This window comes from Mauremys mutica, chromosome 17 (genome assembly GCF_020497125.1).
Source record: "Mauremys mutica isolate MM-2020 ecotype Southern chromosome 17, ASM2049712v1, whole genome shotgun sequence".
Classification (NCBI taxonomy): Eukaryota; Metazoa; Chordata; order Testudines; family Geoemydidae; genus Mauremys; species Mauremys mutica.
In genome coordinates this window covers 21,643,206-21,657,146 of record NC_059088.1, presented here as the reverse complement: position 1 = coordinate 21,657,146, position 13,941 = coordinate 21,643,206, and the positions used below count along the sequence as shown (strand labels likewise).

Here is a 13,941-nt window from a genome sequence, read left to right as displayed (position 1 = left end):
ATTTCTTCTTTTGAGATGGTACATGATGCAGCTGCTTAGCTAGCTTTAGGGGGTGCAGTGTTGCTGAAAATTGACTCGAACTAGACTGAAGACTGTGGTTCTGCCCATGTGTGTCCCAAAGACATAGGGGTGAAGCCTCGTTTTCCTAATTTGAAGGAGTAAATTCAGCCCATGGAAAATCAACCTCTGCTGTTTCCGTTAGATACAACATTCATTTTCATCCCCTACCTTAAACTGTTGGGTAGGGTTGTTGCACTGTTAAACAGCTGTTATGTTCCACTCCAAAGTGGGGTCTGCATGTCAGTGATGGGTGATGTGATCCCTGACAATACAAGCTTTGTAAGGTGCTTTGGGCTAACGTGTGTATGATGGTATTGGATTGTCACTGAAACCTCTCTCTTGTGGAAAGCAGACTTGCATTTTTAATTACTTTCTAGACGGCGCCTCTCAGAGCAGCTTGCACACACCCCAACAGCTTTCAGGAGGGACCCTGAGGATCCTTCTGCTGTTGCCCTGAAGGAGCCCTGGCAGGAGAAAGTCAGGTATGAGTGAAGGAGGTGGGTGGGGTACATGGGAAAGCTGAATTACCTCATTCCCGCAATAGGCCCGTGTTGAAACCCCAGCTACGTCTCTATAGAATAATTTCCTTTGTGGCTGTCTGTGCTGATTTGCTCTGTAAGTAAATGTGGGGCCTCAGCTTTGGGCCCTGGCTGCCTAAAGGGAGCAAATGTTGACTCAGATTCAGTATTTTCAAAACCAAAGGCCCTCCATCCACAGCAGTGATTGATTTAGGCTCTGTGTTCCAGGGTGCTCTGAGTCCCGCAAGCTTGGTGCTTGGCTTATTCTTTTGGAGGGGGTGTGATTGTGGGTGGGAGGGGAAGTGATAGAAAAGGGCCATATTTCCTTCCAGGGCTGCTTAATTCCCGCTGCTGTACAGTTTGGCATCTTCTCTGCTTGTTTAACATTGATCTATGGCACTTGGTCAGGTCCCCGTTGTGTCCGTGCTGTACAAACATCATAAATGACTGTCCTGGCTCCAAGAACTGACAGTCCTAAAGCCCCTGTTCAGCAAAGCATTTAAGCACATGCTAGAAGTGGAAGAGAAACATCCCTAGCCTAGAAATTCTTGAATCGAAATCCACCTCTTGGTACTGACTTACAGCTGCTATCTTGTTACTATGCTGTTGTGCTAGGCTCTTTCCAGAGATACCATGGAGCAGGCAGAGGCTCTCTTCTCTCTTTAACCCTTCGCAATTTCCCCACAGGCGGATCAGGGAAGGCTCCCCTTATGGCCATCTTCCAAACTGGCGCCTCCTCTCAGTGATTGTCAAATGCGGAGATGACCTCAGGCAAGAGTTGCTAGCGTTCCAGGTCCTTAAACAACTGCAGGTAGGAAAAGAGCAAGACACCGCCCACTAGTGCTGTGGGTCTGTAAACGCAGCCCATTGGTTCGTTTGACTCACAACTCACTCTCTCTCTTTCAGTCTATTTGGGAGCAGGAGCGCGTGCCCTTGTGGATCAAGCCATACAAGATCCTCGTCATCTCCGCAGACAGCGGCATGATCGAGCCGGTTGTCAACGCAGTGTCCATCCACCAAGTCAAGAAACAATCCCAGCTCTCGCTGCTGGACTACTTCCTCCAGGAGCATGGCAACTACACTACCGAAGCATTTCTGACGGCCCAGAGGAACTTTGTTCAGAGCTGTGCTGGCTACTGCCTGGTGTGCTACCTGCTACAGGTCAAAGACAGGTGGGCCCTGTGTGTTGGAGTGAAGAGGCTGCAGTCCGAGCACAAAGAATTTCCATGCCATCGTTGCCCACCGGGCCTTGGGACCAACCACTGTGGGGCGGCAATCAGGGAATTGCTGTCTTGAGTATTGACCCTTAGAGAAGTGTATTAAACCCCCACAAAGTGGGTAGTAAGATTTGAAAAGACTTTCCAAATATTCAAGATGCCACTTACCTCATTCCATGTCTTCTCCCCCTCCCTGCTGTGTGCAGCAGGGAATCCCTGAGAGCAGTGGCATCCTCTCATGGTGCTTGCTGGGGAATCAGAACAGTGGGAAGTGGCTGGTGTGTGACCATAGGGGAACCTGAAATTTGAGTAGTGGGAGTTGGTTTGGGTTGAAGCCGGGCTCCTCGGAGTGTTCGCTGTGTAATTGCAGGGCTGTTTTGTAAGCAATAAACCCCCACATATGTACCTAGTTAAAACGCTGGTTTTTGGTAGTGTTGTACAAGAGGCAGAGCAAATGGACAGCCCCTGCGTGTACTTGACATTAACAGGTGATGCTGCTGGCTTAACTGAAGCCAGTTCCTATTTGCTTTGTCAGTGCTCAAGCAGTTGCTCCTCCGCATTGAGTGAGGAACGCACAGCTCTTTACTGTGTGTGTGTGGGGGGGGGCGTGGTTCTCCAGCTCCGAGTGACTGGCAAGGAGGAGGTGTCTGAAATATGAGCTCATTGATAATTTTGTCTTTCGTTCTCTTTCCCTTTCAAGGCACAATGGCAATATATTGCTGGATGCAGATGGACACATCATCCATATAGATTTTGGGTTCATTCTCTCCAGCTCCCCCAGGAACCTTGGCTTCGAGACATCTGCCTTCAAGCTTACAACGGAGTTTGTTGATGTAAGAGAGCTATAGCTAAATTCTGCCAGGAAGGAAAAGGGTCTTGTGGTTTGAGGCACAGGATCAGGAGCCTGGAAACCTAAGTTCTGTTCCCAGATTTGGGAGGGTGTGTGGTCTAGTGGTTAGAGCAGGGGACTGGCACCCCAGACTCTTGGGTTCTCTTCCATACACACCTTCTCTGTGATCTTGGGCAAATCCCTTCTCCTCTATGCATCAGTTTCCCCATCTGTACAAAAGGGGTGATTCCTACTTCTTGCGGAAGAGTAGTTACAAGGAGTGTAATTGATTTCTGCAAAGTATTCAAATCAACGGCACTATAGAAGAGTCAATTCTTATTCCTAAAGAACTCTCAGATCCTAGGAAGGAAGTTGATATAGAAGTGCAAAGTCTTACCATAAAGTTAAATCCTTCAAATAAAATCATTCCTGATGTGCTTTCCCAGCTGCCTTTGCTGGCAGGGCTGCTGCTGGAATTTCTTCTCTAAGGAACGCTTTTGGCACATCACTAGAACCCGTGCTCACTGTCTGATCTGCTTTCCAGGTCATGGGTGGTCTGGATGGTGATATGTTTAACTACTACAAGATGCTGATGCTGCAAGGCCTCATCGCTGCCCGAAAGCACATGGATAAAGTCGTGCAGATTGTGGAGATAATGCAGCAAGGTATGGCAGTGCTTTCCGGCCTCCTGGTTCCAACCTGCTCTTACACACGACAGGACACTGATGGGCACTTCACACACCTGTGCTGTGAAAGGGGAGACAGCTAAGGCTAGGTGCAGAATTTTGCTCCCTGTCTCTGCCCTCCAAATGGTCTTTCTTTTCATTGCGCAGCATTGGGCAAGTGTTCCCCCATGGAAAACGGACATTCAACGCCACAAGAAAATCTGGCAGTTCAGACAATATTAGATCTTCGTGCGAGACCCATGTCGGCTGCATGATGCATCCGCATAAGACCATTTGAATTGTAGCGATTTGAATACAGCGGATGCGTGGAGGAGGTCTTGTGTAGTGGTGAGAGCAGGGGATTGGGACTCAGGTCACCTGGGTTCTGTTCTCAGCTCTCCCACTCACTCTGTGTGACTTTGGAAGAGTCATTTAGGGCCTGATTTTTTCAGAAGTGCTGAGCAGCACCCGTAAGTCCAGCTTACGTCAATGGGAGCAGCAAGTGCGCTGACTTAAATTTTCCCGTAAGTAGGGTCCCTGCCTATCTGAAGGCGTTGTGAGGATTAGTGTATAAAAAGCTTTTTAAGCTCCTCTGGGGAAAAGAACTAGAGGAGAATTATCATGACACTCCTGAAAGCATTGCATAGAATGAAGCATTCACTCAAATTGCTGATGCTGGGGAAACTGCAGCATGCTTTGATCCTGTCTCATTGTGTGTATGTTGTCTAACCTGCTATTTAACTACTGTGTGTGTGGGTTCTGTGGCAAGATAAATAGGTTTGGCAGGACCCGAGGTTCTGAACAGCAGGCACCTTGCTTGCTGATCTTGACTCCTTTATTTAAAATGTAATTTGCAATGTGGCCTGCCATGGGGAAAATTGTTTGTCAATCAAAGTGTGGAGAGAAGCAAGCCAATAACTGAGTGTGTGTCAGTTTGTTCTCTAGATTGCCAGAGATGTTACGGAGAAAGTCAGCAGAGCCAGGTCCATACGGTAGCGCAGGTCATCTGTGAGTGTCAGGAAGCAGAATAGACTATTCACAGATAAGTTTGCTATTGTCTGAGATCTTAAAGGGGCCAGCAGCCCAGTGCTCCCCAGCTAGTAGTGTATGCACTGGGACTGGCACTCTGAGCACACACACACCCCCATCCTCATGAGGGGAACCTCCGTGCAAGGACGGGGGTGCCACTGCTGCCTGCCCTCCATCTAGCTGTGCATGTTCAAACCTGCCATGGAGCTTGGCTTTCTCTTGCAGGCTCCAGGCAATGTCCAAGCACAGTGGCAGGTTAGAGCAGCCCCAGTTGAGTGGGAGCGGGGAGGGGTTGGCTGGGACAGCTGAGATCTTAGTCTGGTAAATGTTCCACTCTATCAACCTCACTGCAGCAGAATTATATTCACTACGTTCCCCTTACAGGACCAGGGAAACTGCCCACCCCTGCCTTAGGGACAAACTTTTTGGGCCAAGGGCCACATCTGGGAGGGGAAATTGTATGCAGGGCAGGGGGTTGGGGTGCGTGAGAGAGTGCAGGGTGTGGGAGGGGGTGCAATGTGCAGGAAGGGGCTCAGGGCAAGGGATTCGGGCAGAGGAGGGGTGTGGGCTGTATGAGGGGGCTCAGGGCAGGGGTGCAGGAGGGATGCAGACTGCGGGACGGGGCTCAGGGCAGGGGGTTGGGGTGCACAGGGGTGCAGGGTGCAGCAGGGAGCTCAGGGCAGAGGGTTGGGGTGCAGGATGTACAAAGGGGCTGAGGGCAGGGAGTTGGGGTGCAGGCAGGGGGCTTAGGGCAGGGAGTTGGGGGGTGGGGTGCAGGAGGGGTTTGGGCTCCGGCCTGGCGCCACTTACCTAAAGCGGCTCCGGGGTGGCAGCGGCTCCCTTTACGCCTGCCCTGTCCCTGGCCCCGCACTGCTCCGGGAAGCGCTGCAGCCCCTGAGGGGGTGGAGGGCTCCGCCTTTGCTGCCCTTGCCACGCCTCCAGGTACCTCCCTTGAAGCTCCCTTTGGCTGCGGTTCCCCGTTCCCAGCCAATTGGAGCTGTGGGGGGCAGTGTCTGGAGGCAAGGGCAACGCACAGAGCCCTCTGTCGTCGTTCCCCTCCCCCCCCCCACCCAGGGGCCGCAGGGAAGTGGTGTTGGCCACTTCTGCAGAGCGGCGTGGGGCCTGCGGCACCACGGGAGGCAATCCCGTGGGCCATGGTTTGCCCACCCCTGCCCTAACGCAAGCATTCAGGCGATGCATCACCAAGCTACAGCTTTGCAGGTAGGATCCTATGATCAGGTTGTCTAATGGTTAGAGCAGAGAGTATTGGAAATCTGGGTTCTGTTTCCAGCCTGGTCATAAGAGCAGAGGAAAAAGGAAATCAAAACATTGTAGATATTGTAATTTTATTTCCCTACTGTAACACACTTAGCTACCTAAATTAGAGGAGTGGAAATAACCATCCAATTTTATACCATTGCCCAGTGTAAGGTCCCACCTAGCTTTAAGTGAATTGGGTCTGTTCCCCTTTAAAATTACACAGAGGGCAATCACCAGTCTTAATCTATTTCATTGTTTTGCGGGACATTCACATCAGTGTTTTGATGATGTCTATACAGTGCCCTCTCTCTGCATTGTGTTGCAGTCTCTTACTCCCAGCTAGTTCGCAGCTCTCCCTGCGGCAAGGAACCAGGCTTGAAGCAGTTCATAGATTCATAGAGGTTAAGGCCAGAAAGGACCGTTATGACCATGTAGTCTGACCCCCTGCAGTCCTGAAACATAGTTACCACCCCAGTACATTAAAAACACCGTTCCCCCCCCCCCCCACAGAGTTACAGAGAGAGTTACAACCTCATTCATCAGTTCTGCTTGCACACTGAGCTCTGCACGCCTGTCTGGCTGCTCCGGCTAGAGCCCACCTAGCCAGCAGCCTTGCTGGACCATTTCCAAATGACTTGTTGCTAGTGTGGTTCAACACTTCCTTTGCAGTTCTATAGCCCAGACTGTAAAACCCTCCAGCACCAAGCAAGGATGCTGCACACATACAGAATAACTAGTTGGTAACCCTCACGCTGAATCAGCAACTCTCCCTCCCCTCTCCCGCTGCATTTGGCTGAAGTTTCACGGCAGGGTGAGTTGGGAAGAGCCCGGGTTAGGGTATCGCAGTTCAAAGTCTGTGTGGTGCAGTGGGGGAAGGAAATGGGGAATCAGTCACATTCCTCCACTGGGCACCTGTTTCAAGCATCCACCGAGGTATTCCTCACCTGGCAGAGACTGGCTTTCAGCTACACATTGAACAGTATTATATTGGAATCCTCAGGGGACTTTAAAGTGGTGGCTTAAGAAATAGGGGTTGTCAGTTCGTTCGGGCTTTGCCTACTTTTCTGTATTAGCTCCTTAACTAGACTGCCTTAAGCACCACTCGGCACACAACCAGAACATTGTGTCAGCCGGTCTGTTAACCCGAGCCTGGACGAGTTAGCCACCCCCAGCTGATGGGTGAAATGTATGTCCTTGCTTATACTGAGGACCAGCTCTCCAGCTGCTGTGAATGGCTGCAGCTCCGTTGGAACTAGTGGGGCCAGATCTGTCTGTGCAACTCCACTGGAGTTGATGGTGCTACTCTGTTTTACACCAGCTGACAATGTGGCTCAATGCTGTGGTTGTGAACACATGTTCTTATTGCTTCCTAGTGCAGACAAGACCTTAAAGGGACCCTCTGTGCAGGTTTCACTGTCATTACTAGACAGCAGTTGCAAAACATGCCTCCCAAACCAGGCTGCTCCGACTCTCAACTATTCTGTGTAAGTTCTTCCCGCTGCTTTGGGATATGTTGTTAACTCTGCTCCTCATGTCCTCCCCCGATGTGTTAGGTTCTCAGCTGCCCTGTTTCCATGGCTCCAGTACCATCCGCAACCTGAAGGAGCGTTTCCACATGAACATGACGGAGGAGCAGCTGCAGATGCTCATTGAACAGATGGTGGACGGCAGCATGCGGTCAATCACCACCAAACTCTATGATGGCTTCCAATACCTCACCAATGGCATCATGTGACGGCTGCGCCCCTGCCACCAACTTGAGGATGGCTTTTGTCACAGCTACAGTGCCCAGCTGGAGACCTACCACCTGGCCGAGGGAAAAGGTCTTGCCCCCTGTGGTGAAGGGAGCCGAGCAGTAGCACCTCCTGTGTGCTGGGTTTACTGGACTCTCAAACCACCACCGACAAAAAACAGTGTTCAGAGAAGCGAAATCTACGCGTGAAAATTGACTAAAATAAAAAGGATCATGTGGCAACCATTGCGATCACGTTTAATGTGACCGCAGGGCCCAGGCGTTGGTGAGACAAAGCCATCAGCGCTCTGTGGACAACAGAGCATCTGCTAGACACCAGAACCATGTGTACATCAGTTCCTCCCGTCTTTATTTCAGTATTATGCCTGTTGATGTCCTGTGAACTCTTCCACGGTCTCATAAATGTTTAGGGCCTGGGGTGGAGGGGGCCAAAACCATCTTTCTCCCTGAGTCTGGTATTTGCTGATATTTTGAGCCTTCTGCTAGCACCACTTGAATGCAGTTGAGGTGAATCCCCATCAGCCCCCAACCCTGCATGTTCCTGTACAGCATTGTCAGCATTATTTGAGTCTCCTGATGTTGGTTTGGTTTTTTTCACCCTTTGCACATTTTAATGTAAGTTTAAGTTGCAAGTTAGACAACAAACGTGTCTTGAAATCATAGGTCACTAGACACACCCATGTAGCACAGTCTTAACCTTCTGGAGCATAGGGGTTATTAGGACTTTGATATTTTTGTTTCCTTTCATCCACATCTCTCGTAGTCTGGCCATGCAACCGCATGCCCATCTGTCTTTTTTGGGGCACCTTTTTGACTTTGTTCCACAAATCTGGGGCTGTGAAGCTTTCCCCTGCAATAATATCAGACCGACTGCTTCATGGATTTGTACCACACTGAATGTCTTGTCCTTGGCTGACGACCCCTGAACTCGCACTGCCTTGAACTCAGCAGCGGGGCTGCACTTCGCTTTGTGTGTGGTATCCGCACAGGGGTTACATTTCTGTGGATGATGAGTTTTTACATCTACCTGGATCGGACCTTTAAATGCAGAATGTTCCCCTGGAGATTATAACCTGCCCCACCCCTCCTCGGTGGGGTACTTTGCTTTGAGCCAAGTTTCATGGCTCCTAGGGAGTGAGGCAAAATGTTGCTAGTTCTCTCCCTAGGGTAACTGAAGGCCAGTATTGGCTTATTATCCACCTTACCTTGCTAGCATACCCAGCTAGAGTTCAGGAGACAGCTTGCTCTTTAGTTTTGCGGCAAGCAGGGCATAGCTAGTGCCTTTTTTCAGTTTTAAGTAAAGAAGTGATCGTGCTAATTTTTCATCCCCAGAAACAGGTCAAAAGCAGATGCTGACAAGCACAAAGTTATTGCAAAGAACCAGTAGAATGCAGCTGTGAAGTCGTAAGTCCAGGCTGTTTGGCATATAGATCCAGGGCACGGACATAACTCTCTCTGGGCTGATTTCGTTTTTAGAACTCCCTTTGAGCTACTGTCCAGCTGAGAGCATCTGTACTTTATAAAGAGCAACAAGGTTTGATTTGTTGCAGCTTCTCCATTTCTCTGTATTAATATAACTCTATTCAGACACAAGCCCCCTCCCTTGTCCTGTCTCCCCTCAGTGTATTCAGACTTCCTGCAGCTGCTGATCAGATGGTGGAATCCCCGACTACCTGAGTGTGTGCGATTTGTTACCTCAGTCCTTGTTCTCCTCCACCCCGCATTGACGTCTGTTGTGGACTCTCATGTTAATAGGTGTTTGTTCAGTGCTACTTTGCCATGTTGATTATTTAGCATTTTTAACTGTATTTTAACATTATGGGATAGAGGTTTCTGGCAGGAAGAGGCAATACTTCCACGTTTTGCAACTAGCAGTTCAAACCACTGTGTGCCCTCCTGCAGCCCAACAGATGAGCAGCAAGCTAGGGCGTAACCGTCTCCCAGTTGCAGTTAAAAGTCACAGGTGGTGGGGGGGCATAATCTTCCATCACTCCCTGTTCTCAAAACCGGTTATTGTTACCAGTTTGGAAATGGATTGGCAAAACGGAAGGTATGGCTTTTTACTGTCCACCGAAGGAGTGATGAAAGGTCTGAAACTCTTCTCCTCCTCTGTTTGCACACCCCCCCCGCTTTAATTGCCACCGATCCTTTGAGACTGAACCCTTCATTTGTGTTACAGAGTCTGCTTCGTTTCCTGAAACATTGACTTTGCGAGGAATGGGGAACGCTTGGGTAGCAATATTCTCATCCTTGCAGGTGGAAATAGAAAAGGACCTAGCACTAGTTTCATTACAAAAAAACCCCTAAAACACTGACCTAGTTGCTTTTGTCTGTTTGTCCGTTCGGTTTTTTAATTTTTCCCTTTCAGTTCCTCGTTGTAACTGCTGTCGTGACCCAGCTGTTCCTGGAGCAGCCAGCAATGGCTCGGAAAAGGGGCCGTAGATTTTAAGGAACAATCTGAATTTCTGTGGGAAAAGACCCAGCATGGCAGCCCCTGAGGGGTGGAGCTAGAAATGATAGAATTGTTGGGATGATCAGTGCGTGGGGTGGGATTGCTCGAATATAAGGACAAAAAGTAACTATGAATGTTGGAAAAATTAGTGATACTTGTCACATTTTGTAGCACAGAAGCAGATTTGCAGGCTGCTGGGTTGAATGGGGTTGCACTTCTGTAATCAACCTGGCAGTGGTAATTCTGAGGGTAGCAGTTTGCAGGCGCAGCCCATGACGTGTTGGGTTTCAGAGCAAAGAAAGGATCATTTTAAAACTTTGCAATTGGCTTGGTTTTTTTGGTGGGGATCACTGGGATTTAACTTTTGGGTCAAATTTAGGCTTCGTTTACTCATTTGTATGTCACTTAGCAGCCTGTTGAATTGTCAGGAAACTGCTTTAGTTGCTAACTTCATGTTTCAGCTCCTGCCACTACTCAAGCATGTTTGGCTGTAAAAAGCCCCAAGCAGACACTTCAAATGACTCCATCTTGCTTTTTAGCTTTCCCCTCTGCGTTTATACTGACCTGGAGATGAACGGCAACCAGGTTCCCCTTTAATGTAGCAAATGGCATACGGATACCCAGTGATCGGATGTACTGAGCCCATAGTATCAGCATTGCTGCAAGTGGCAAGGGAAATGGTGTCCCTGTATACAAGTTACCCAGCCAGTTGGGTGACTTCTGCAGATTGTTGCTACATAATCTGGATGGGATCCTTTGGAATGTAGTTTTCATTTAACATCCTCATGGAGAGTAGGTTTGAACAGCTAAAAGGGGATGGGCTGCTTGACGGCAAGAGGAGAGGGACAAAAATAAGATCCTAATAGGCCATAGGAATGGCCTCTCCTTGAGCAGAAGCGAACACCCTTTCTGACAGCTGCTGCTGGCTACACGGACTGTATGTGAACCTTTCAATGTGGGGGGATTTTTTATTTTCCTATTCAGTAAGGATGGGCCAAACTCAGAAATAAAATATACAACCAGAACTTGATTTCTAATAAAATGTCCTTTTTAAAAAAAACAGAAAAGCTGGTGCAGAAATTGTTGATTGCGTCTCGTTAATTGCTGAGGGCTTAACAAAAAGCTTCAAGAGGAAAGCTCTGGTGGGAAAGATTGCTTTGCGTTTCCTATGTATTCCAAGCCTGCCTCTTTCTATCACACTCCTAGGCTTGTGTAAAACAGATTAAATGCATGTCGTAGAGTTTGACCCCGAAGGAGCCCTGGGGGCAGATCTTGAACTTAACCGTGGCTTTCAGGACAGATCTAGTTTTTTTTTTAACCTCCTTTGAATACTAATCCTCATCAGAGAATTTCCAAGCACTACACACAGGTGAGTAAGCATTATCCTCATTTTACGCTTGGGGAAACTGAGGCACTCTGATAGGACTTGACAAAGGCCATGCAGTGAGTCAGTGGCAGAGCAGAAAGATGGTCTTGTGCTTAAGGTGCTGGAATTAGACTCGGGGAATAGTGGCCCAACCTTACCTGGTAGATCTTCTCCTGGTGGGTATTGGAGTCAGATCAGCTAGCGATGGAGATGAGATTTGACTCGTTAGCAGCTCCACCGAGCCAGCTCAGCTACGGCAGAGCGGGAGCTGGGTTCTGTTCCCCCTTGTGCATCGCTAACGGAATGGTTGACTGAGATCTAATCAGTCACAGGGTGAGGCAGGTCTCACTGAGGGAGCTTCTAACCGTCACGAGGATGCACGTGTGCCCCTGAGATCTGCCTGCAGAACTATCGTTACTGGGGGTGATGCAGGCGAAGGAATGAGCCCTGCTTCCCATTGGGATCTCAGGGTGGATTGTTGAGCTGAGTAGGTGGGCGACAGAGTCGGAGGCATTGAGCCGGGAAGTCATGCGAGCCAGTAGCAGAGCTGGGGATCTCGACCCCCATCCTCTGACTCCCCAGGCTGGATTGCATTAGACCCAGCACCCTGGAGATGGAGAAGGCTCTGTATCCCATTCCCATGTGCCCCGGCTGCCTGGCCCCCAGGCAGAGAGCTGTGAAACGAGGGTTTGATTAGAAGTGTATGGGGCCGAGTGCCCATTTTCCTTCTACCTCGGACTGGGATCTCTGTCCTGGCAGTGGCAAACTCTGCAGTTTTTAAACAGACATGAAGCCCGGCTCTCCAGTGGCTAAGCGCCTTCGGCTGGGTCTGTGCAGAATTGTATGTGGGGAGTGGAGAACCCTCGTAAGAAAGGGGAAGTGTTCTGGAAAGCCAGGCAGCGCACTCGGTGCACTGGACAAGCACATCAGAGTCTGAGATGGAGGCCAGAAGGGACCTGTAATAGTATGGGAGCTCTCCCTGTTGCCCTGCACACCCCCTGCTGGCCTGGTGCTGAGTTTGTGTCCCTGCCTCAGTTTCCCCAATGGACTTTCAGTAAGGTCAGTGAAGTTCTTTTGCAGCAAACAGCCCCTTCAGGGGTCTGGTTTATTTAAACAAAGGCCAATCAGCTGTGCAGCAAGTCTTCACCCCCAGTGTCTGGGAGGGGCAAACTAATCTTAGTCTCTCAGCCCCACCCAAGTCCCTCTGTCCCGGCTCATGGCCAGAAAGGCCCCATCAACCTGGGATCCTTCTCTGCAGTCAGGCCTCTTGCTATCACCTGGGGAAGGGTCCCTCTCCAGAGAGATCAAATCACTGCAGCTCCTCTCTGGAGTGGGGCCTTGTTCCCCAGCAACCTGGTCCTGTCACTGGGACCAGATCTCCCTAGGGCTTAGCTGCTTTCCTAGGTCCCCATTTCTGGTGAGCCCTCTAAACCGCTCCTCTGAGAAACCTCTGTGTTCTAGGGCGCCCTGCCTGAGTCCCCATAGCCCTTTATAAGGCCAGTCAGGCGCTTCTTACTAATTAACTTCTGCCCAGCCACTTAGGTAATTGGCTACTCCCAGGTAACTCTAGGTTGGGTCTTTGTCCTGAGCAGAACCTGCCATGGGTAGGTTGGGTGCCTGACTCCATAAAAGGGTCAGGGTCATTAGGGTAATTTAATCCATAAACTGCATCAAGGAGACATTTTGGGATGGAGGATAAGAGCCTCTCTCTCTCCCACCTGCCTGCTCCTCCTCCCCCCGCCCCTGCAGAAACCAGCATTTGCCCCTCTCGTTCGTGTGTTCTCGCTCCAACTTCCTGATGGTGCTGGCTATGGCCCTATCCACCCCGCGGCTAGTGCCAGACCCACAACCTGAGCGGTCCAAGCTGTCAGCCCTGTTGGGAAGCAATGTTTGCCATCGGCCTAGCATTGATGGGAGCAGCTCCCTTGCTGGGTTAGTGGAGATGGGACCGTACCCCAGCTGGACAATCTGTGACAACTGCTGCTGGCCAGAGCTGGCTTCTGAGAGCTGCTGAACAGTGCAAGTGGCTTACATGCGTAATTTCTCGAGCATAGATGGGACCTAGTGATGGCTTCTGCTGTTCGAATAGGCAGATCCTGTGAGAGGTGAGTAGTAACCCCTCTGGGGGCTGTAAATATCCTAAATCTGACTGAGTCGCTCTTTTTTTTTTTTTTTTTTCCTGTTTGCTCTTCTCTTAAACCCTGTATGGTCCCACGCCTCACCTCTGCTGGGCTTGGTCACCTTCCTTGCAGGAAAAGGAGCCTGGCCTCAATTTAGCAGAGCCCATAAGCATGCGCCGAACTCCCAGGGACTTCAACGTGATCTAAAGTTAATGGTGATACTGGAAAAGAGGAGACTAAGGGGGGATATGATAGAGGTATATAACATTGTGAGTGATGTGGAGAAAATGAATAAGGAAAAGTTATTTACTTGTTCCCATAATATAAGAACTTGGGGCCACCAAATGAAATTAATGGGCAGCAGGTTTAAAACAAATAAAAGGAAGTTCTTCTTCACACAGCGCACTGTTAACTTGTGGAACTCCTTGCCTGAGGAAGTTGTGAAGGCTAGGACTATAACAGCATTTAAAAGAGACCTGGATAAATTCATGGAGGTTAAGTCCATTAATGGCTATTAGCCAGGATGGGTAAGGAATGGTGTCCCTCGCCTCTGTTTGTCAGAGGCTGGAGACGGATGGCAGGAGAGAGATCACTTGATCATTATCTGTTAGGTTCACTCCCTCTGGGGCACCTGGCATTGGCCATTGTCGGTAGACAGATACTGGGCTGGAT

General features: G+C 49.7%; 1 protein-coding gene across 5 annotated transcripts in view; it reads left to right on the top strand.

The window, feature by feature from the left end:
• PI4KB (phosphatidylinositol 4-kinase beta) overlaps positions 1–10,590 on the top strand; it is a 56,259-nt gene extending 45,669 nt beyond the window's left edge. For 3 of the 5 annotated variants that reach the window (XM_044991039.1, XM_044991037.1, XM_044991038.1), the window contains 7 exons: positions 438–542; positions 1,266–1,389; positions 1,485–1,750; positions 2,496–2,628; positions 3,169–3,289; positions 4,223–4,297; positions 7,132–10,590. In XM_044991039.1, the coding sequence (XP_044846974.1) occupies positions 438–542; positions 1,266–1,389; positions 1,485–1,750; positions 2,496–2,628; positions 3,169–3,289; positions 4,223–4,297; positions 7,132–7,313 (1,006 nt within the window). In that variant the 3' untranslated portion in view covers positions 7,314–10,590. The remainder of the gene's footprint in view (positions 1–437; positions 543–1,265; positions 1,390–1,484; positions 1,751–2,495; positions 2,629–3,168; positions 3,290–4,222; positions 4,298–7,131) is intronic. The other 2 variants (XM_044991040.1, XM_044991041.1) reach the window with 1 other exon arrangement.
• Positions 10,591–13,941: the final 3,351 nt, after the last annotated feature.